Here is a 25023-nt window from a genome sequence, read left to right on the forward strand (position 1 = left end):
TGAAACCAGCTTTTAAAAAGAATATATGAAATTGTCTGATGTGTTTTAGTATTATTGGAATCATTATTACTATTCACTTTATGGAAACTCAAGATTTCCTATTAGCCTTTAGAACAGGCTTAAACCAAACAGGTCCACAGGGATCAAACATCTCTAAATTAAATTCCAGATCCTTACATTGGTTTCTTTGCTCTCTTTACTTCTTCATCTTCTCTTTTTTTTCCCTGAGCTCATGTTAATTGCCTGCTCAACTGAGTTACCCAAGAAAAGCTGAGATGGTAAAGCTATATCCAGGCTCTCTGTGACCTGCTTGCAATGAAGACACATATCAGTTCAATAAAGCTCAGACAGAATGACAGTGACAGCTGCCTTGTGGCATTCAGCATGAAGTGAGCAGATCTATTTAGCAGTTTCGGGACCAAGTGTTTCATTTCAGCCCTGCTGCTCTAAGAGAAACAACCTAAAGCCAGCCTAAAGTGCACCACTTCATCCTTTACTGAAAGTCCTGGGTTGACCATCCAAGAATATCCCTACCTGGAGGGTCTTCTGAGCTTGACTTTGTTCTTAAAGGTTGCCGGAGTTGAACTATCCAGTCAATAACCTTGTTTGCCCAGACTTCTAATCTGCGACTGTTTGGGGGCTGGTAGTGGAAGGAGAAATTCTCCACCCAGAGGAGTTTGCTAGAGAGTCCAACATAGCCAAGACAGTGGAATGGGGGCCAAACAGTCCAGTGATGTCTCCAAGAATAAGGACCCCAAGGGCATATTGCTGCCAAAGAGACAGAAGTTTTCTCAATGGGATGATGTCCTTCTGGGAAAGGACCCAAGGTCACTCCTGAAGAGAGGCATGAGGCATATCAGCTTCAGTTTGGTCACCAAAGGAATGACCGACATCCCCGACTTTCTGTGGGGGCTGTCAGAGATCCAAAAACTCAACCTGTCCCACAACCAGCTCCTGGTGGTCCCGGCACAGGTGGGGAACCTGACGCGGATCGTGGTGCTGAATCTATGTGGGAATCGGATAAAGAGCCTGCCCAAAGAAATCGGGCTGCTCCGGAGTATGAAGGTCCTCTTTGTGAACATGAATTGTCTGACAGAGATGCCACCCGAGCTGAGTCTATGTAAGAGCCTGGAAGTTTTGAGTTTGTCCCACAACTACATCTCCCACCTCCCCTCTACGTACTCGGAACTTTCTGGATTGAGGAAACTGAATCTGAGCAACAACTGCTTTGCTCACATCCCCATCTTCGTGTTCTCGCTGAAGGGGTTAGATTTCCTTCACGTGGGCTCCAACCGGCTGGAAAACATTGCCGAAAGCATCCAGAGTCTGGTAAGCTTACAGATCTTCATCGCCGAGAACAACAACATCCACTCCTTCCCAAGGTCTCTCTGCTTAGTTACAACACTGGAGCTGCTGAACTTGAACAACAATGATATACAGACCTTACCTGATGAACTCTACCTGCTCAGTCGATTGGACAGGATTGCCTGGAATCCCATGGACAAAGGGCTGCATATTTCTCATAACCCTCTCTCCAAACCTCTGCCAGATCTGGTGGAGGGGGGGCTGGATCAACTCTTCAGTTACCTGAAGGACAAAAAACACAGCTGATTTCTCTGAAATGTGACTGTGGAACATCCACACTCAGTCCCACTGGTGCACTTTCCTGGTCTGAGATTTCAACTTCATTGCTTCTCAGTGTTTGCAAAAGCTTTTATTTCAGACTTGCTGATTAATCGCCGAATGTGAGTGAATTGTTCTATGGGGATCATTTATTTTAAATCTCTGTTGGTCATTGTTTTTGTTTCTCATAACATCTATAAGCTATTTAAAATTCTTTCTGTATCTACATTTTAAATCATCTTTGTTTTTCCTCTTAAAGAAAAACAAGTGAATTAATTCTTCCTAAAGATAAATGAGATTCAGTTTATAGACTGGAAATTTAGAGAGAAGGTTTTTGTTCTTCAGTCTTCTACTAAGAGGTAGGCCATTTTGCATTTTGAGGGTCAGTTTCTTAATGAACGATAGGTTGGGACCAGAGCAGGACTGATTCTGTCCTGGTCGTATCTAAATAAATCACTGGCCAGATAGGGCTGACATTTTAAATCAGTTCAATTTGTTGGCAAGACAAAATTTGACATTGTAATACAATTCTTATCCATGTTAGTGGAAGGCAGAGAGCTGAAATACATACAGCTCATGAGTAATATAACAAATGCATTTTAATGAAAAATTTCCCCCTTGTTTCTCCTCTCACATCCCAAAACTTGCTGAAATAAATACTAACCAATAGTTTAATTGCCTTGTTATATTTTCATCTTGAGATGTGTGTACATCTCTTCTATTAACTCCTTCCCCTAATAGAATGTAAGCTCTCTGAGGGCAGAGACCATGTTATTTTATGTTTGTTTAGTTGTTATTTTTTATATTCCTAGTGCCTTGCATAGTACCTATCACATAATAGGTGTTAAATAAATGCTTATTGAATGGAATTTAATAATTCAACAAGAGAATAAATATTCTCTTTCTAATTGAGAGGTAGCTGTATTTACCACCTGCCTTTCATGGATGAGAGTTTAAAAAAACTAGAGAATCACATTTGTAAAGCATTTTGGTATCTTCAGGCAGAATGCACTGTAAAAAATGTGATGTACTTTTATTGTTGAAGAAAACAGCTGTCAGTTGATCAAGGACACTGGGATAAGCAGTTCCATTGTTCTTATCAGAGAGACCAATGGAGTTTAAAGCTCAGCTGGCAGTCAAGGACACCTAAGACATTAACATTTCATCGTTTAGGAGATGAATGGCTAGAAGAAAAATGGTTAATCAGGAAAGGACAGTTTCTTTGGATCAACAAAGGCCTAGTTATACTAGATAATTATCTGTCAATAATTGGACCATACTAATATTAGGACTTGTGCCAGTATTTGCCAATTTTCCTTCTAGCTTTCTCTCATAGTTTTCAGTGTTGGCAGATCCTTTCAAAGCATTCACCTAGGCATTTGTGAAATAGTTTGTAGCAGCCTGCTATTTAAGCAGTATATGAAGAACAAAGGAGGTTCTAACTTTAAGAATGCAAGAGCAGCATCTCAGCTCTGGGACCACCATCCCCTCACAAGTTAACAGGATGGTTGTGGGCAATTTGTTTAGAGGTTATGAGTTTAAAGTATAGGATATTGGACATAGTGATAAGGTCATCTTTGGAAACTATCTAATAAAATAAATTATAAAAACAATAGAATTTAGATAATGTTAATATCTGCTTTCTAAGTCAATATGTGCTATCCAGGATCCTAATGAATGGTTTGGTGGTCCCCATTTCTATTTGAGTTTGATATCCCTGATATTGCTCAACCACTTCATTAGGTGGTTGGGGGGAGAAAAATGACTTTACTAAGTGTATTTGTGGGGCACCCATCTTGGGATTCTAAATATTGCTCAAAGAGAAAACTTGAACATGCTCCTATTAATATAGTATCTGGCACATGATAGGTACTTAATAAATGCTTGTTGAATGAATGGTGATTGAATAGCTAGTAATTTTTTCCCCTAATAGAAGTGAATTTTCCAAAGAAAAAAGGAGGGGGAGGGGAATCCAGGTCAATTTTTGCTGTTATCAACAAAACATGCAATTCCAAGAACACATTCATGAATGAGCTCCTATAGTGGAGTCTCTGTAAATAAGATGTACTGCTTTATATGGAAGAAATTAGTAAGAATCTCAACATTAGTGGAGAGGAGCTAATGGTAGGATTTGGTATTAGATGTCTTAATTTCAAATCCTAGTTCTACCATTTTTCTATCTAAATTTACTACCTATATTTATTATACCCACCTGGTTCTACCATTTACTGCTGTCAATAAAATCTATAGGAATCTGGACTTCAATTGCTTCATCTACTTGAAATGAAGGTATTAGCTTACCATCAACTCTCTTCCAGCTCTATTAAAAGCCTTTGGGATTTCTGCAGCTCACAGCTATATTTCTTTACCACTGACTTGCTCAAACCTGGTGATGTCCTTCCAGTTCATGAATCCTAGCAAAACATTAATCTTCAAAAACCATGAAGAATATTTACTCAATAATGATAGCTAACATTTAATAACATTTTAAGATTTGCCTAGTGCTCAGCATAGATATCATCCCATAGGATCCTTCCAACAACACTGTTCTTATTATCCTCATTTTACAGATGATGAAGGTGAGGCTAAGGGAGGTTCAGTGACTTCCGAGGAGTCACAGAGCTTACTAGTGAGTGATTGAGACAGGCTATTAAACCAGGTCTTCCTGACTTCAAGAGCCAATGTCTTTCCACAGTGTCCTATTGCGTTTCACACCTTGACTAATGCACATGAAGCCATTTGCTATATACATAAACATTCTGAGGACTGTGTTAGTTCCTACCTTTATGCAAACAACCACCTGGTCTCAGGTTTTACTTTTCATGACCTTGCTATAGGCCTAGACCCACCCAGACTGGAATACAGTCCTATGTTTTCCCAGTTGAATAATCACCATTTATTTCCTCTCCCTGCTTTCCAGTTATTTGATCCAGGAACAGTAACTTTACTCCAGGGAAAGAACATAACAGTATTTCGAAGGTGACCTGAGAGCTTACACCTATTATCAGAAGCTGCAGCATTCATCTAGATTTTAGCTTGTCTCAGTGCCTTTCAAAAATAGTATACCGTGCTTTCTTTTATTAATGTTTGGTATTGAGCGACATCATAAAAATAATAGCATGTTGCCAGATGGGCTTTAGATATTGATCCTTTGTGACTGTTCTTCATGAAAGAGTCATATCGATAAAGAGACAGGATAAAGCCAATGCTGGTTCATGTATCTAGCTATTCAAAACACAAATAAGGAGGAAATCTGAAAAATAACCTTCAAATGGGCTCCTCTGTGCTGTCAAGCCTTAGAATTCACTAACTGGCTGAGAAATTTTGCTCACTTATCATCTTTAGTTATAATTTTTCAAGCAATCAAATAAATCATAGATACTTGGGCTATGCTTTCTGAAGGCATCAAAGTTGGGAGAATGGCAGCATTAGTTTCCAGACTCAGGCAAGAGAAGAAGTTGAACTAATTGGGTACTTGACAACTTGGGGGGAGAGGAAGTTAGATGCTCAAATCTTACTTGGGTATTAGGGTTTTCATGCCACTTAGCTCTCAGTACAGAGATATTTGGGGGAGGATGGGATGCTCAGAAACACCTTTTGAAGCACTCACAGCTTACAAGCTCACAATTAGGAAGAAATCCTGTGCTCCTAGCAAATGAGGAAAGCTTTGAAAAGACACATCTGTTTGGAGAATAATACTGCTAGATGAATAAAGAGGCTGTGTATCAGAGAGAAAAGTGCAGTCATTACGTGACTTGTTGACTTAATAAATGGTTAATGGAAAATGTACTGCATAGCCTGGCTTTCCTTAATAGACTTTTTTTTAAACTCCAGTAGTAGAAGATGGAGTGACTGCAGTTTTATGCACCTGTATTTCAGAATAAAGTCCTGCTTACTCTGGAAAGAGATAAAGGAGGAAACACTATAATTATGTGTAGAGACACATTAAACTAATCTTTTATTTAAAATTTTGGCAATGGATTATTTCATTTTAAAAAGTCCATTTCACAAGCCTCAAACCATATGCTGAATATTCATGTCAATGTTCAGAAATTTAAAGCCAAGAAGAAAAGTAAATGATGGTGATGTTTGTCATTGGGAAATATTCCCATGGCATCAAAAGACTGAGGTCCTAGTACTCTAGTTAGTGTTCATTGTGACTTAACTAGTTTGATTTCTGCAGAAATAACCCTAGGAAAAGTGCAGGAGACACAAATTGATTCATTAAGACTGGATACAGTGACAAATGCAGATGATCCAGGAAAACAACTTCAAAAAGCAAGGGAAAGGGCGGCTAGGTGGTGTAGTGGATAAAGCACTGGCCCTGGAGTCAGGAGTACCTGGGTTCAAATCCGGTCTCAGACACTTAATAATTACCTAGCTGTGTGGCCTTGGGCAAGCCACTTAACCCTGTTTGCCTTGCAAAAAAAAAAAAAACCTAAAAAAAAAAAGCAAGGGAAAAGGCAGTATTTGAAAAAGTCATATAAAGTTAATGAACACATTTTTAAATTATGTAATTGTGCCATCAGTATTTAAAATTAAGTCATCTAAGGTAGCATCATGCACCGAGTCTACTACAAGTAAATGCTTTTATTCAATAAGTTGTTTTAAAAATACCTTAGTAATATTATCAGTATAGATCTACTCCCTTGATTGATAGTATTACTACTATAATAATATAACCATGGTAAATCATCTCTCAAAAAATGCAGATATTTAATACATGTAAGAAAGTGTTTGTGAAATGATATTGGAAGATAGTATTAAGTTTTGTTAACAATTCCAGGAACAGATAAGAACAGATTAGGGGAGTGGGGAGAATTTACGGGTGTTTCAATTACCTTTTATGTGCAACATGATAAAGTTCAAGTATCAATAACAATTTTTTTAAAAGGGGGGACAAGAATCAAGATGATAATTTTTATGATAATTTTTATGATATTAGGAAATTCCAAGATTAGTCCTCAAAGATTCATATGTGGATTCTCTGGTAATCATGAGACCACACTCCTAAGGAGAAAGTCTGCTTCTGCCTACTTCTAAAATGCAGTTTCCTGATTTCAGGCAATGTCTCTCCTCACTTACTTCTCTTTTCAACCTTTCCAGTATTATTACTCTTTGTTTCTTCTTTGCATTCTACAATCCAAATTCAATAGCTCACTACAGTTATTCCAAACAGGATACCCAATATCCTGACTGCTTGACTCCATATTTTCCCTTTTGTTGTCACCATGTCTGGAGTGTTCTGTCGCATCATCAACACTTCAACTTTCCTTGCTTCCTTCAAGGCTCAACTCAAATCCTACCTTATTCAGGAGTCCTTTCCCTGAAACTTCCCTCTTCACCAGGTGTTAGTGCCTTCCTTCCTTTTGATGTTACCTTCAATTTATTATGTTTACCTAATTACATACTCTCACTTGTGAATCCACACAGATCAATCTTGGCCTTTCTTTGTATTTCTGAACTTAGCATTCATAGAAAATGCTTAATGAATGCTTACTGAATGACTTTGTTGCCTCAACTACTTACTGTGCTAAAAAAGTCCCAGTGTTTAAATCAGGAGTAGAAGTAACAAACAACTTTGCTTTCCTACCAATCACAACTCTTGAACCTTTCAAAAATGAGGGAGTACCCAAGACATATCAGAAAGAACTTTCCTTTATAAAAATGGGAAGTCATCTGAAGGGCCGCCACCACCTCTCTTCTCATTCCCTATTCCGTATGGATGGCAGCAATCCTGCCATATGTAGAGGAAGTAACTACTTGACTCCATGTCAACAAGTCATTTTAGTAAGTCATGTTTCATCTCTCTGTTCCTTTTTTAACTCTCAAATAGGTAGAGACCAAGTCATTGGTCTTTACAATCTCATTATTAATAATATATATGTACTAACAATACCAAAGCCCACATGAGAGGAAAGTTGGTAAGAGTGGATAACTGGAGGACTCTGGTTTAAATGATCTTTGTGCCAAATCTACTTCAATGACTTGGAGAGGTCATGTAAGAGGCTGCTGCTCCCCATGTCCCACACCAGTCCATATTCATTAGGATTTTCTCCAGGTGGTGTAATTTCTATTTTTTTTCCCCAAGAACCTTCCATTTTTGAGATGCCTTCTATTTTAAAAATTCTTTTGACTCTAAAGTTTTGTGTTTGTGAGTTCACAACTTATAAAATGGATGCCTACAGTTATAGTCAGGAGGTTGCCTAGTAGGAGAAAAAAATAGGAGCACATGGATGGGAAGTTGTGTTTAGATGTTAATACTTCTTTTCATTGGGAAAATACAATTTTAATTCATTTAAAATTTTTTTGTTTTGAAATTTTATTTGCATTTTCAAAAATTTTTTCCAACTACATGCTAAGATAAACTTTTTTCTTTTTTTCTTTTTTCTTTTTGGTTTTTGCAAGGCAATGGGATTAAGTGACTTGACCAAGACACAGCTAGGTAATTATTAAGTGTCTGAGATCAAATTTGAATTCAGGTCTTCCTGACTCCAGGGTCTGACACTGCACCACCTACTTGCCCCCAAGATAATTTTCAAAAAGGTTCTGAGTTTTACATTTTTTTCCCCACCCTATTTATGGATCTCCCCTTACCCTTCACATATAGATTTCACCCTTCAATATAGGTTATACATGTTTAACTATGCTAAAGAAATATTCATATTAATTATGTAGTGAAAGGGGGAAAAAGTGAAAAAACAATACATAAAATAAATTTTTAAAATTACAAAAATAGTAAACTTTGGTCTGTATTCAAACTCTATAGTTCCTTCTCTGGATATAGATGTTATTTTTCATTACAAGTCCTTTAAAATTGTCTTTGATCATTATACTGCTGAGATGAACAAGTTCATCATAGCTGATCATCACACAATGTTGTTAGTGTGCATAATGTTCTTCTGGTTCTGCTTACTTCACACAGTAAAAATTCATTCAAGTCTTTCTACTTTAATGAAATCTTGTCCCTTATGATTTCTTACAGAACAATCATATTCTATCATATTCATATACCACCATTTTTTCAGCAGTTCTCCAATTGATGGACATCCCCTCAGTTTCCAATTCTTTGCCACCACAAAAATAGCTGCTATAAATATTTTTGTACTTATGGGTTGTTTGTACTTTTTGGTGATCTCTTTGAGATACAGACCTAGTAGTGGTATTATTAGATCAGAGGTTATGCATAGTTTTATTGTCCTTTGGGCATAATTTCAAATTGCTCTCCAGAAAGTTTAGATCAGTCCACAACTCCACCAACAATGCATTAGTATACAAGTTTTCCTACATCCCCTCCAACACTGATCATTTTCTTACTTTTTTTTTTTTTTGGTCATACTGGCTAATCTGATAGGTGTGAGGTGGTACCTCAGAATTTTTGAATTTGTATATCTCTGATCTACAATGATTTAGAGGATTTTTTCATATGACTTTAATTTCTTAATCTCAAAACTACCAGCTCAAATTTTTTGGCCATTTATAAATTGAGGAATGACTTATATTATTATGGAGGTGACTCAGTTCTCTCTATATATAAATGACTCCATTATCAGAAACACTAGCTGCAAAAATTGTTTCCCAGTGTTCAGGATTCCTTCTGATCTTTGTTACATTAGGTTTTCTTGTGTAAAACTTTTTTTTTAATTTAATGGAATCAAAATTAAACATTTTGTATTTTATAATGTTCACTTACTCTTGTTTGTCATAAGATCTATCCACTATCCTCACCCCCCACTTTATCTGACAGATAACTATTCCTTGTTATGGTACCACTCTTTATGCCTAAATTATGTATCCATTTGGATCTCATTTTGGTATAGAGTGTGAGAACTTGGTCTATACCTAGTTTCTATCATACCATTTTCCAGTTTTCCCAGCAGTTTTTTTTTCAGATAATGAGTTCTTATCTCAGAAGCTGGAATCTTTTGGATTTATCAAACAGAAGATTACCTTACTCATTTTCTACTGTTTCCATTGAACCTAATCTATTCCACCTATTTGTCACTCTATTTTTTTTTTTTTTTATTTTTTGCAAGGCAATGGGGTTAAGTGGCTCGCCCAAGGCCACATAGCTAGGCAATTATTTAGTGTCTGAGGCCGGATTTGAATTTAGGGACTCCTGACTCCAGGGCCAGTGCTCTATCCACTGCGCCACCTAGCCGCCCTCTGTCACTATTTCTTAGCTAGTAACCAAACAGTTTTGATTATTGATGCTTTATAATAGAGTTTTAGATCTGGTATTCCTAGGTCATCTTCCTTAGTATTTTTTTTCATTAATTTGCTTGATATTCTCAATCTTTTGTTCCTCCAGATGAATTTTGTAACTATTTCTTCTAGCTCTATAAAATAGTTTTTGATAGTTTAATTGGTATGGCAATGAATATATGATATTTAAGTAGAATTTAGATAGAATTGTCATTTTTATTACATTAGCTCAATTTCTCCATGAGCAATTGACATTTTTCCAGTTGTTTAGATTTCATTTTATTTGTGTGAAAAGAGCTTTGTAACTGTGTTCATATCATTTCTGAGTTTGTCTTGGCAGGTAGGCTCTCCAAGTATCTTATGTTGCTTACAGATGCTTTAAATGGGACTTCCCTTTCTATCTCTTGCTGTCAACATTCATTTTTTTGAAATATTTTGAGTTCCACATTTTTCTTCCTCCCTCCCTTCTTTTCCCCCTCCCTAAGACAGTGATCCAATGTGGGTTATACATGTGCAGTCATATTAAACAAATATATTTCCATATTAGTCATATTGTGAAAGAAGAATCAGAACAAAAGAGAGGGAAAAGTATGATAAAGAAAAAAAACAAATTTTTAAAAAGTGAAAATAGTATGCTATAGTCTGCATTCAGACTCCAAAATTCTTTCTCTGGATGTGGATGATATTTTCCATCATAAGTATTTTGGAATTGTCTTTGGTCATTTTATTGTTAAGAAAGGCTAAGTCTATTATAGTTGATTATCATACAATATTATTGTTGTGTACAATGTTCTGCATTTACTTCACTCAATACCAGTTCATGTAAAAAATCTGCCTGCTCATGATTTCTTATAGAACAATAGTATTTCATCACATTCATATACCACAATTTTTCATTTATTCCCCAATTGATGGGTATCTCCTCAGTTTCCAGTTCTTTGCCAACACAAAAAAGCTGCTATAAATATTATGCCTACTTTCCCAAGAGACTTTGTGTATTCATGGGGAGAGTGTATCCCAGTTTGGAGATTGTTTCATAACTTCTGCGTTACTATTCCATTTCAGTAAGTAGCCCTTCCTTTGTAAAAGCTATTAAATGTCAACTAATTTATTGGGTGCTCATAAACAACTGTAATATGAGCCACAATTCTCTAGGTTATCTTTAGAAACTGAGGCCAGAAGTAGTCATTGTCCATTACTAGTCCAGTGCAAGATGGGAATGTGAATCCACAGTGAGTACCAAATATGTTTATTAATAATATATATAACATATTACTGCACTAATATTACATATATGTTTATATAATGAATCATAAGCAAAATAAAAATATATGCAATAAAGATGAACTAAATAGTATTTAAATGTTTCAAATTTTATTTTAGATGTACAATAAAACCTTATTCTTTCACTAGAACTGTTATTGATATTTTTAGTCAATGCACTATGATTGACTTTTTTGTTAATATATCTATATATCCTGGAGGACTAGATGGATAATAATTTTTTCTTAGTATTTACTTAGCTAATTTAATCATTGCAACTTGCCAAGCAAATGTTTTTTTAAATTTTTTATTGAAAGATACAATGATCAAATAAAAACAGCCAGTGAACTTAACATCTTTTTATGATAATATAGATATTCACTATGCACAATGTAAGAACAGCAAAATTGAATTGTTTATGTTTTCAAATCAGCAGAAAGTTTTCAATAGAAATCTGTTCCCCTTTCTTTATAAGGTTCTGATTAGTGAATGGTATCTTCTATTAGGTAACTCAGTGGATAGAGCACTGGTCCTGGAGTTAAGAAGACCTGATTCAAGGCCTAGCTGTGTGACTCTGAGCAAGTCTCTTAACCTTTGTTTGTCTTAATCCACATGGAGAAGGACATGGCAAACTACTTCATTATCTTTGCCAAGATAATCTCACTGACAGAATGGTTCATGAGGTCATGAAGAGTTCAGAACAAGTGAACATCAAAAACAAATCTTAATTTCCTATTCATATCTGGGTTACTTGTATTGTTGTATGAATGTGAGGAGTACCAAGAGGACCAGTTTGGCTAGACTGTAGAATGCAGGAAGGTGAGCAGTGTAGAATTAGTATAGAAAGAGAAGTTGGACATAGGTGTTTGAAGAGTTTTAAATACCAAACATGAGAGCTTACATTTGACCCTAGAGGCAATAAAAAACTGGTAGAGTATATAGAGTGACATGGGAGACATGATCAGACCTGGGACAATCTCTTTAACAACTATGTAAAGGTTGGATTGTAATGAAGGATGACTTGAAGCAAGAGATCAAACTAGGAGTGTGTCTCTACAAGGGGTGATTCATGGTTGTGGGAATGTAGAAAGAGGAACAGATGCAAGAGGTTGTGGAGATAGGAAAAAAAATGATTTATTAGCTGCTTATCTATGAGAGGTCAGAGAAAGTGAATTGAGAATGAAACAAGATTGCAAACCTGCTTAAAAGAAGTGTGATGGTCATGCCCTCATTAAAAACTGGGGAGGCAGGGGCAGCTAGGTGGTGCAGTGGATAGAGCACCAGCCCTGGAATCAGGAGGACTGAGTTCAAATGCACCCTCAGACACTTAAAAATTACCTAGCTATGGGGCTTTGGGCAAGCCACTTAACCCCCTTGCCTTGAAAAAACCTAAAAAAAATTGGGGAGTCAGCAGTAGTGGAATAGTGGAAGGGAAAGTGGAAGAGCTAAGAGTCTGATTTTTTTTTTGGTGGGGTGAGATAATGGGTGGAGGATAAATGTGATTGTATTGAAGATAGGTCCAATGATTGAATATGCCAGTGAGAATGGGATGTAACATATCTTTCCATTCTCTGACAGGCTAATCATATTATCTCAGGACACAGTCTTCCCACTGAGCTTTGAGTTCCAACTTTGGAGACCATTGCTTTGGTGATAAGGAAGTTGGTTTAATGATTTAGGACCCCACTCAAATTCTAATTAGTATCAAACAATTCATTAGGCCCCAAGCTGTAAAGTGAAGATGGTAAGATCACTTGCACACTCATCGGAAGCAAACTAGAAGCCCTTCCTTATTTTTCCTTGTCATGGTGATAAAACTCAGTGTGATGGAAACAGGATGGGAAAATTTCCAATTTATCTTTGGGCCTAAGGACCATTCTACCTTGTTCAACATAAGCAGTGACCATCTTTTGTCCATCTTATGAAGAATTGGGAACCACTGAACATCAGTAACAAACCTACCTTAATATCCTGTGACATCAGTCACTTAAGTGACTATAAACTTCACCATCCTCATAAACGTTAGAGTAAAACTTAAAAAGTTCTGTATATCTTGCTGTTGTTATTTCCTTCCTCTTTCCTACTTCTTCTTCTTATACTATTATTTTCAGACACTCCTCCTGTCCTCATCACTCAGCCAGTTAGTATATGTGTAACCTGTGCAATCACCTCTTGCCTAACCCAAGACATATAGCCCAACCATTCATTCTGTGACCACCTAGTCAGTGAATATATTTTGTCTTGCTCTAACTCATAACCCTGCTGACATATTGTTTTGCCTATTTTAGTATATGTGTGTTAAGTCAATCATTGAAATTATTCTGTGTTTGAGATACCAATTCCTATAAAGGTATAGTCCTGAAAGGAGAGGGCATCTCAGATTGTGAAGAAGAGCTGAGATCCACTTTTTACAGGTTATTTAGTAAAGTGCCATTGAGTCAAAGTTCTACCTCAACCTCTTTTTTTGTAAACGAGACAATTTTATTCACCACAGAGGACAGTAGATTGTGCTAACTCTAAAGGAAAAAGTGTCAGACTTGGAATTGAGAAGACATATTTTCACATCCTACATCTGACATTAGGCTTGGGATCCTAGGTATGAGGCAGTTAAGTGGTGCAGCAGATAGAGCACTGGTCCTGGCATCAAAAAAACTCATCTTCCTGAATTCAAAGCTGGTCTCAGACACTTACTGGATGTATGAACCTGGAAAAGTCATTTAACCCTGCTTGCCTCAGTTTTCTCAGCTGTGAAATGAGTTGAAGAGGAAATGGCAACCACTCTAGTATCTTTGCAAGCATATCCTCAATAGGTTCGAGGAGAGTCAGGCATGACTAAAACAACTGAACAACAACACTTAAGTGACTAAAAGCCTCACTGTCCTCATAAGCATTAGAGTAAAGCTCAAATACAAGCCCTATATCTTACTGTTGTTGTTGTTGTTGTTTTCTTTCCTCCTTCCTGCTTCTTCTTATACCAGTATTTGTAGACACTCCTCCTACTGTCCCCATCACTCAGCAGCTTCTGCTTTGAGGTTCACTTTAGGCAGATAGAATAAACTGTATATTCCTGATGCTATAATCTATGTTTCCAAATTTGACTATCCATTCTTTATCAGACCTTGAATGCTTGAATTGCTACCGTCTTAGAAGAAGGGGGAGAGAGAAAGAGAGAGAGAGAGAGAGAGAGAGAGAGAGAGAGAGAGAGAGAGAGAGAGAGAAAGACAGAGAAATAGAGACAGATAAAGACAGAGAAATAGAGACAGAGACAGAGACACAGAGACAGAGAGACAGAGGCAAGACTGCCCTGGTGCAAGCATTTAAGGAAGGTGACCTGAACAAACCACGGTTAGCTGGAAACTGCTTAAGGGTGCATCATACTGGCAATCAGCCCATACTACCCTGACCAACTAGAGAGAAAGGGAACTTCAATCTGCTGCACATATTTTTGAGTTAATTAGTATGAATGATTGTTATAGCCACCACTTCCATAGAGTGGGCAGACAGGAGGTCTGTATTAAGCAAATTAAAATCCTGAATGATTGGATAAGTGAAGAGTTGGAACAGGAGCAGAATAAAATACAACCTGTAAGGGAATTTTACCTTAATGTTGAGGCATGAAAGGAATACTGTATTTTATAATATGGATCTACTGCTTCTTGATTTTACTGTGATCAACACCTGGACCTTCCTCCCCTTGGATCATTTGCTGCTTCTCTGAATGACCCCTTTCTCTCACTGGTAAGTTTGTCCTGGGGCCTTCATTTTAGAGAAGAACCCAGGCTGGCCATCCTGACCTCTTCTCCTGGCTGTGCTTCTGACCACCCTTATTTTACTTCTTTTTATGCTATTTTCCCATTTTTAGAACGTTGATTTCTTGTGAGCAGGGTCTGTCTTTCTTTTTCCTTTGTATTTATATGCCCATCACTTGGCACAGTGGCAGAAACAAAATAAATGCTTAATAAATAATAGATATCTATTTCCTACCTGCATTTGTGAAGTATGAAAAGTCTGATAGAAATAATTTCTACATAATTAATAATCAATTTTATTAATTATAAATAAATAATGGTCATTTGGCTTTTTCTTATAAACAACAATGCATCAAAGAGGTCCCTTTGGAAGAGTGGGCATTCCCAACAGGCAGAAATCAATTCTAATTGGTTAAAAATTAATGAGAGAATGAATATTATAATGAGATGTGGGTCTATTCTAATAAAGGAAACCACTCCTGCCTCAATCTAGATAAAGGGGGGTACCTCCAACCAAGAGTGCATGAATAAAACACAGAAATCTGGAATTCACCTAGATCATATTCTCTTTGTAAAATTTTCTAGTTAGGTGGGGTCACATACAAGATTGAAAAGCATGTAACCCAAGGATTGGATAATATCATAGATTAGTGATATCTTTCTGAGGTTTGCCCTTCTTTCTCAAAAAAGACCATGACATCAGGGAAATGATGCCATAACAAGCACATGAACTGGATTGAGAGGGGTGGGGGGAGGAGGCTGTGCTAAGTCACCAGTCTCATTTTCTTCTTCACAGTCATCTGAGTTGGGAGGTCAGATATGAATCAGGCTGATTGGAGATAGTCCTAGATGCAAGGCTATCAAGGTTAAATGACCTGTCCAAGGTCACACAGCTAGTAAGAATCAAATGTCTGAGTCCAAATTTGAACTCAGGTTCTCCTGACTCCAAGGCTGGTCCTCTATTCACTGCACCACCTAGTTGCCCAGCAACATCCTTCAAATGGCTGAATAACGTTTACTTCTGAATGAGGGAAAAGAAGGAAAACATTACTATCAATTAACAATTGGTTGTTAATATGAGAGAGTATTTCTCTCATATGCTATATGTAGCATTAGAAATGAAAGGGAGGACTTCCGGCTAAAATGGCAAAAAGAAGCTAGGCAATGAGCTAAGGTCACCTGAATTTCCTTCAGAAATAATATGAAAGAAACCTCTTAGGAAAACCCAGAAAAAGAGGCTAGGAGAACATCTCCCAACAATGTTTTTTCCAGGGGATCATGGGTGAGCTGGGAACAGAGAGCAAAGAGCCAGCCCAAGGGGTGGCAGGGTGAAGTTGGAGGACCAACCTAAGCATCAGAGGCTTTCACCATGGGAATGGTGGTCTGGGGAGCCCCAAGTGGGACTGGAGGGTGAGTTCCAGTACAGAGTTGTAGAAGGCAGCTAGACTTCTATCCACTTGGCTTGGGGTGTGAGTTTCATACTTTTAGTGGAGCCCTCTGCCCAGAACAAACACAGTAACAGTCCTCCCACTCTCCCAGCAGAGTGATCTCAGTTGAATAAGGAGATTAACTAACTCATCCAAGGGCTCAGCCCATATAGTTCAAGGATAAAAGTATCCAGCAACACCACCCACCCCTCCAGGCCTAAAGAAAGCCTCAAATCAAGGTCACGGACACTTGAGAGAAAGCCTCTAGCACCCCCTACTGGCCAGTCCACTTGGAGTTGCTAAACCCAGGTCAGCAAAGCCTCTAGGACTTTCAATACAAAGATCTGTGAACCAGACCCTTCTCCCAACACAAGGTCCTAGGAAAATGAAGAAAAGCCAGAAAAAGGGGGGGGCATTGAAAACTACTTTAAAGGCAAAGATCCTAACCCAGAGAGGTCTAGAACTTCTGAGGAGAATAAGTATTGGTCTCCAGACCAGAAAGACTTCCTAAAATCAGGAAGGAGTTTACAAATCAATTGGAAAAAATGGGAAAAGAAACTCAAGAGAAAATTAACACCTTGCAAGAGAAAATTAACATCTCACAACAAGAAAACAAATCCTTGGAAAATACAATTGGACAAATGCAAAAAGAAAATAATTCTCTTAAAACTACACTTGGGCAAATGGAAACTCCTTCAAAAATAGAATTGCTCAATTGGAAGAGGAGTTGCAAAAGGTAAATGAAGAAAATTCTTCTCTAAAAAAGAAGAATGGAATCTGTGGAAACTAATGACATCATGAAACAACAAGAATTTATTAAACAAAACCAAAAAATAAAAAAAATAGAAGAAAATGTAAAATACCTCATCAGCAAAACCATAGACTTCAAGAACAGAATTAGCAGAGACAACCTAAGACTCATTGAGCTTCCTGAAAACACTGAAGAAGAACAAAAGCCTGGACATATTATTATAGTAGTTACTGATGTAAAACAGCCCTGATATCACAGAACAAGAGGGCAAAATAGTTATTGAAAGAATACATTGATCCCCTCCAGTAAGGGATCCTAAAATGAAAACCCCAAGGAATATTGTGGCAAATTCCAGAACTATCAGATAAGAGAAAAACCCATAAGCAGTCAGAAAGAAACAATTTAGAGAACAAGGAGCCACAGTAAGAACTGAGAGTAAAGGTCCTAGAATGAGATACTCTGAAGAGCAAAGGAAGCTTGGAATGCAGCCAAGAATCCACTATACAACAAAACTGAGCCTTCTTTTCCAGGGGAAAAGATGGACATTTAATGATATGGAAGACTTCCAACTCTTCCTGATGAAAAGACCATAGCTAAATAGAAAATTTGGACATTAAATGAAAGATTCAAGAGATATATGAAAAGGTTAAAAAATGGGTAAAGAAAAAAACTGCTATCTAATAAGATGAAACTGGCTATATCCCCACCTAGGAGAAAGATTCTCATAACTCTCAAGAATTGTAACTTTATTAGAGAGAATATACTCAGCCAGATGTGATGGACACTCATGACTTATCCATGACTCTGATAGAATGATTTAAAAAATATCTCCTTAAAATGGGGGAACAGTAAAGAGACAGAAGGATGAAAGAGATTGAATGGGATGAATCACATTCCATAAAGAGGCATAAAGGATCTGTGGTAATAGAGGGGGAGTAGGTGAGAACTGCTTGAATCTTACTCTCATCAGATTAGGCCTAAAGTTAACATATACACACTCAGTTAAATTGAGAAACTGTTCTTACATTTCAAGTATTTTTTTTTGCAAGGCAAATGGGGTTAAGTGGCTTTCCCAAGGCCACACAACTAGGTAATTATTAAGTGTCTGAGGCCAGATTTGAACTCAGGTACTCCTGACTCCAGGGCCAGTGCTCTATCCACTGCACCACCTAGCTGCCCTCACATTTCAAGTATTAAAAGGGGAAAGGGATGGGGTGGAGGAAGAGAAGAACTAACAGAAGGAAGAAGGGGGCAAAGGGAAATGAGAAAGAAAGGGCACGGGAACTGGTTACAAGGGTGAAAACACACTGAAGGTGGTAGTATTCAGAAACAAAATAGTGGGGTATATGGATAAAGTGAAAAAAAGGGGAAAATATAAACAGAGGGGAGATAACATGGAGGGCAATAAAGAGTTAGTAATTATAACTTTGAATGTGAATGGGAGGAACTCTTCCACAAAACATAAGCAAATAGCAGATTGGATTAAAAGCCAAAATACCATATTCTGCTTACAGGAAACTCATTTGAAGCAGAGAGATATATACAGAGTAAAGGTAAAATGTTGGAGCAAAATATATTTTGCTTCAGCTGAAATGGAAAAAAGCAGGGGTAGCAATCCAAAGCAGCTACAAAAATAAGATCTCACTAAAAGAGATAAGGAAAGAAACTATATCCTCCTAAAAGGTATCATAGATAAAGAAGCAATTTCAATACTAAATATGTATGCACCAAGTGGTATAGCATCCATATTTTTAAAGGAGAAGTTGAATGAGTTACAGGAAGACATAGACCGCAAAACTCTACTTGTGGGAGACCTCAAACTCCCACTCTCAGATTTAGATAAATCAAACCATAAAATAAAAAAGAAGGAAATTAAGGGAGTAAATAGAATGTTAGAAAACTTGGACTGATAGACCTTTGGAGAAAGTTGAATGGGGATAGAAAGGAATATACTTTTTTTCCTGCAGTACATGCACTTACACAAAAGTTGACCATGTACTAGGCATAAAAACCTAATAATCAAATGCAGAAATGCAGAAATACTGAATACATCTTTCTTAGATCATTATGGAATCACATGGAATAATGGGCCAGGGAATTGACCCATTGTAAACTAAATTACCTCACTTTAAAGAATTAATTATTTCATCCTAGATAATGACAATAATGAGACAACATATCAATACTTATGGGAGATGGGATACAGTGAAGGCAGTTGTCAGGGGAGCTATTATATTTTTAAATGCTTACATAAATAAATTGGAGGAAGATGAAATCAATGAACTAAATTAGAGAAAGAACAAATTAAAACCCCCCAATTTAATACCAAATTAGAAATTAAAAAATTAAATGAGAAATTAATAAAAATCAAAATTAAGAAAACTATTGAATTAATAAATAAAATCAAGAGTTGATTTTATAGAAAAAACAATAAAATTGTTAATTTGATTTAAAAAAGAAAGTAGAAAACCACATTACCAGTATCATAAATGAAAAAGGTGAACTTACCACCAAATGAGGAGGAAATTAAGGTAATAATGTGGAATTATTTTGCCCAACAGAATGCTAATAAATTGGATAATCTAAGTAAAATGGATGAATATTTACAAAAATATAAGTTGTCCAGGTTAAATGAAGAGGAAATTAAATACCTAGATAACCCTATCTCAGAGAAAAGAAATTCAACAAGTCATTATTAAACTCCCTAAGAAAAAATCTCCAGGGCCAGATGGATTCAGAAGCGTATTCTATCACAGGAACAATTAGTTTCAAATCTATATAAACTCTTTGGAAAAACAGGTGAGGATAGAACTCTGATGAACTCTTTCTATGACATCAAAATGATGCTGATAACTAAACCAGGAAGAGTCAAAACAGAGAAAGAAAATTATAGACCTATCTCCCTAACGAATATAGATGCAAAAATCTTAAATAAAATCTTAGAAAAATGATTACAGCAAGTTATCACTAGGATAATACACTATGATCAAGCAGGATTTATCCCAGGAATGCAAATTTGTTTCAATATTAGGAAAACTGTTAGTTTAATTAACTATATCAATAACAAACCAACAGAATTCATATGTTTATTTCAATAGGTGCTGACAAAGCCTTTGACAAAATGCAACACCCATGCCTACTAAAAACACTAGAGAGCATAGAAATAAGTGGATTGTTCCTCAGAATAAATATAGTATTAGAAATGTTAGCTTCAGCAATAAGAGAAGAAAAAGAAATTGGAAGAATTAGATTTGGGAAAGAAGAAACAAAATTCTCACTCTTTGCAGATGACATGCTACTATACGTAGAGAATCCTAAAAAATCAATTAAAAAGCTACTAGAAACAATTAGCAACTTTAGTAAAGTTTCAGGATATAAAATAAAGCCTCATAAATTCTCAGCATTCCTATATGTGACTAGCAAGATGCAGCAGAAAGAATTAGAAAGAGAAATCTCATTCAAAATAATAACTTCAGATAACTTAAAATACTTGGGAGTCTACCTGCCAAGGCAGATTCAGAAACTCTATGAAAACAACTACAAAACACTTCTCTCACAAATAAAATCAGATTAAAAAACTGGGCAAATATCAACTGCTTATGGATAAGCCAAGCTAATATTATAAAAATGTCAATTCTACCTAAATTAAACTACTTATTTAGTGACCTACCAATCAAAATTCCAAAAAATCACTTAATGAAATAAAAAGTCAAGAATTTCCAGGGATTTAATGAAAAAATGTACAAAAGAAGGTGGATACCAGATCTAAAATTAAATTATAAAGCATCAGTCATCAAAACTGTCTGGTACTGGGGTAGCTAGGTGGCATAGTGGATAGGGTACTGGCCCTGGAGTCACGAGTTACCTGAGTTCAAATCTGGCCTAAGACACTTGATAATTACCTAGCTGTGTGGCCTTGGGCAAACCACTTAACCCCATTTGCCTTGCAAAAACTAAAAAAAAAATACTGTCTGGTATTGGCTAAGAAATAGATCAGTGGAATAGACTAGGTGCAATGGCAGAAATTGATTATAGTAATCTGCTGTTTGATAAACCCAGAGTCCAGCTTTTGGGATAAAAACTCTCTCTTCGATAAAAACTGTTGGGAAAATTGGAAGTTAGTATGGCAGAAACTTGGATTGGACCAACACCTCACACCCTATACCAAAATAAGATCCAAATGGATACAGGGTTTAGACATAAAAGACAATATTATAAGCGAACTAGGAGATCAAGGAATAGTTTACCTATCAGATCTATGGAAAGGGAAACAGTTGATGACCAAGGAAGAGATGGAGAGCATCCTTAGATAGATTTTGATTAGATCATCTCCTGATATCTTATCCTTTTGGTAGCCACACAGAGTTCTGATTCTAGTGGAACTTCCTAATACTTCTGCCATTAGTGGTCATCCCCTATGCCTGAATAGCCTTCTCTTAGGTTCTAGGCTTAGGCTGTGCCTTGATTTGCATCCAACTTGATGGATTGTATGACAATATAAGTGGCATAGTCACAGTTGATAAGTTTTTATACTATGTGTTAAGATACCTGGCACCCCAGTTAAGCCCTGGGGACAAAGTAAAGGGGGGGGGAGAAAATAAGCAAATAGATATGTGCAAAACCTCCAAAATTATATACAGGTAGAACAGAAAATAAAAAGGAGAGGAGAGGTACAACTATATTTCCCTGAAAATAAACCCAAGCATGGTTTCTTTTTTGGGATGCTCATACTATAAATCCTACCCCTCAAATAAGCCCCAGTTAAGATTGTCAGTCAGATGGATACATCAGTCAATCTATTGCAACACATGGTGGATATAATGAATTATAAAAATAATAATATTAATATATAATTAAATATAAATGAATAATATTATTGACATTAATACATAAAATAAACGATAACACAAATTATGACTATTTGTAAATACACAAGTGGGTTCTTTGGAGGAGAGGTAAGCACCTATATAAACAGATGAACTAGAAATTTATTGTCCAGTGACAAATAGGAGTACAGATACAATGCATGTATAACATATGTATTTGATAATGTGTAGATGGAAAGAAAGCCCTACATCTAATCATCACTAGGGGCAAGAAAGATAAGATTGAAAGCCTTTCAGGCATTTATGTTCTTGAAACCAAAAAAGCCTGGTACACCTAAGCAATTATAAGGAAGTAGGCCACTTGTTTTGTGGTTGACCAAAAAGGTTTGCTAGTCTGGGATTCAGCCTGTACTCAATGCCCTGGAGACATGAAGAACTCCCTTGCAGAGAAAAGAATAGATCAAATAATCATTCCTGCAAGAATGACTGCCTATTTCCACACTAGATATTGCAATAAACAAGCTATTCAAGGACTATTTGCACATGACTACACTGAAATTAGAATGGGGAGGGGCAGCTAGGTGATGGGTATAGTACTGGCCCTGGAGTCAAGAGGACCTGAGTTCACATCTGGCCTCAGGCCTCAATAATTATCTAGTTATGTGACCTTGGGCAAGTGACTTAACCCTATTATTGCTTTGCAAAAAAAAAAACAAAACAGAAAAAAAGAAAGTAGAATGGAGAGAATACACAGCATGGAAACTGTGAAGCCTAGTCTGCAAGAGATGATGACTTGGGGGGAAGAATTAATGGGATAAAATCAATGACAACTGTGTTGCCAATGCACTTTGACTAGGCAACATGAACAAGAAATGGTCGTTTAAGGAAAGCTCTACAATTGGACATGAGAGATTGGGGCCAATGGTTCTACAGGACATGGAATCTCAAGAAATTCAGACTGGAATTTAGGGTCTGAAGAGTTTTGATGATGTTCTAGAAGATGACATGACTGTATTTGAATGAATGAAGATTTTTGTGTATAAATGAATAAGGATAGATTGTTGTACATGAAAAAAAACAAGTCCTTTGGAGCAAAAATTAAATATAAGACTCCATCTTATTTTCAAAGACATACAATAGAATTAAGACAGATTGGAAATTGGATGGAGCCAGGATGACAAAGGCAGGAAATTGCTTCAGTTCTCCAAATTCCCACCCCCCAAGCAATGTGAAAATAATTCCTTAAAACAAATTCTGGACCTTCTTAACCAACAAAAGGTGAAACCAATGAAACAATTTTCCACCCCAAGACAACTTGCACACACTGGCAAGTCAGCAGCAGGTCTTGGGGGTGACTGAATCTATAATAGTGGCAATGAACACCAGTAATCTCTAGAGTTCTCAGCCCACATACAGTAAGGGGGTCAGACTATTGGTCAGAAGGAGATTGCTAGGTTGTCTTTGTTAACACTGGGAACAGCACTCTGTTGAACTGCTCAATTTCAGGTTGCAGTCCCAGAGGAGCAACTTTGTCACAGTTCCAGGGAGGAAAAAGAGTACCAGTGTTTGCTCTCAGACTACGGCAGAGTCCAAGAGAAAAGTGACCATACCTCTCCTTAGGTCATACAACTTGGAAGAATTGAAAACTTACAAACCCCCAGAACTACATCTGGAAAACATTAGTATAAAAGAGCCTAAAGTTTTGGAAAATGTCCCTCCAGACCTGGGAGCAGAACCCAACTTAAATATAAAGTTCAAAGGCAAGAAATAGGGTAGACGAAATGAACAAACACCATAAACAATAAAAGAACCTGACCATAGAAAGTTATTAAAGTGATAGGAAGAATAAAAACAAACTAAAAAGAAGATAGTGTGAAAATAGTAATATAACCAAAGCATCAAGGAAGAATTTTTATTGAACACAAGCTGAACAACAATTTATAGAAAGATTAAAGAAGGAGTTAACAGGGTAGAGGAAAAGTTGGGGAAAGAAATGAGAGTGATGGAAGAAAATTGTAAAAAAGATAATTAACAGCTTGGTAAAATAGTTACAAAACTACTAAAGAAAATAATACCTTAAAAAAGCAAACAGAATTGGCCTAAGAGTAAAAGAGGCACAAAAATTCACTGAAGCAGAATTGGCCAAATAGAAAGAGGTACAAAAGCTCACTGAAGATAATAATTCCTTAAAAATTAGAATTGTGTAAGTGGGAGCTAATGATTCAAGACATCAAGAAAAAATAAAACAAAGTCAAAGAATGAAAAATGTGAAATATTTCATCAGGAAAACAACTGCCCAGGAAAACAAATCAAGAAGAAATAATTTAAGAATTCTTGAACTACTTGAAAGCCACAATTTAAAAATAGGAATCAATATCATATTTCAAGAAATTATCAAGGAAAACTGCAATATCTCAGCTTCAGAGGGTAAAATAGATAATGAAAGAATCCATCAATTACCTACTGAAATAAATCCCCAAATGCAAACTACTGGTAATGTTATAACTGAATTCCAGAGCTCTGAGGTCAATGAGAAAACATTGCAAATAATCAGAAAGAAGCAATTCAAATACCTTAGAATCATAATCAGGATCACACATGATTTAGCATCTTCCACATTAAAATTGTGGAAGGCTTATAATATGATATTCTGGAGGGCAAAAGAGCTAGAATTACAGCCAAGAATCACCTACCCAGCAAAACTGAGTAGAATTCTTTAGGGGAAAGAATTGCCCAACTCCATGAGCTGCTGGGAATGGTGGGAATACCTGGGTTGTCTCTGGGTTGTCTGCATCAGAACACCAGTAACTTAGTCACTGGGTTAGGTCCACTGGACTGGGAATGCCAGGAGTTTGCCATCAGGGTCAGGATATTTAGTCCAGTCATGCAGGTTACATGGGGATCACGGACCCCACATTGGTGTCTCCCATCCTACCTGCTATACCATTGACAAAGTCTGAACTCCAAGATCCTTGACTGGAACAGTAGAGAATCTCAGGTTAGTCTCTGCCTCACCCCATCATCTATCTATGTGCTGGGTTTCTGTTCTCTACCCTGTGTACACTCATGGTCTCTCCTTGACAGACCTTTCTAGAAGATGTTCCATTCTGTTCTTTAGTAGGTTCTGTTACTATAAAATCTGTTTAGAGACTTGGCATCAGAGAAAGTTCCTGGCTTCT

The 25023-nt window shown here is 36.8% G+C and overlaps 1 protein-coding gene across 1 annotated transcript; it reads left to right on the forward strand.

The window, feature by feature from the left end:
• The first annotated feature begins 430 nt into the window (after positions 1-430).
• Positions 431-5909, forward strand: LRRC30 (leucine rich repeat containing 30). The gene has a single exon (XM_074205316.1). The coding sequence runs from the start codon at positions 712-714 to the stop codon at positions 1609-1611; it is 900 nt and encodes a 299-aa protein (XP_074061417.1). The 5' UTR covers positions 431-711; the 3' UTR covers positions 1612-5909.
• The last annotated feature ends 19114 nt before the right edge of the window (positions 5910-25023 follow it).

The sequence above is a fragment of the Macrotis lagotis genome, chromosome X (genome assembly GCF_037893015.1).
Source record: "Macrotis lagotis isolate mMagLag1 chromosome X, bilby.v1.9.chrom.fasta, whole genome shotgun sequence".
Classification (NCBI taxonomy): domain Eukaryota; kingdom Metazoa; phylum Chordata; class Mammalia; order Peramelemorphia; family Peramelidae; genus Macrotis; species Macrotis lagotis.

Bases quoted from the DNA above. Each gene is read 5' to 3' on its own strand.
- LRRC30 (XM_074205316.1), top strand. From the start codon at position 712: ATGGGGGCCAAACAGTCCAGTGATGTCTCCAAGAATAAGGACCCCAAG.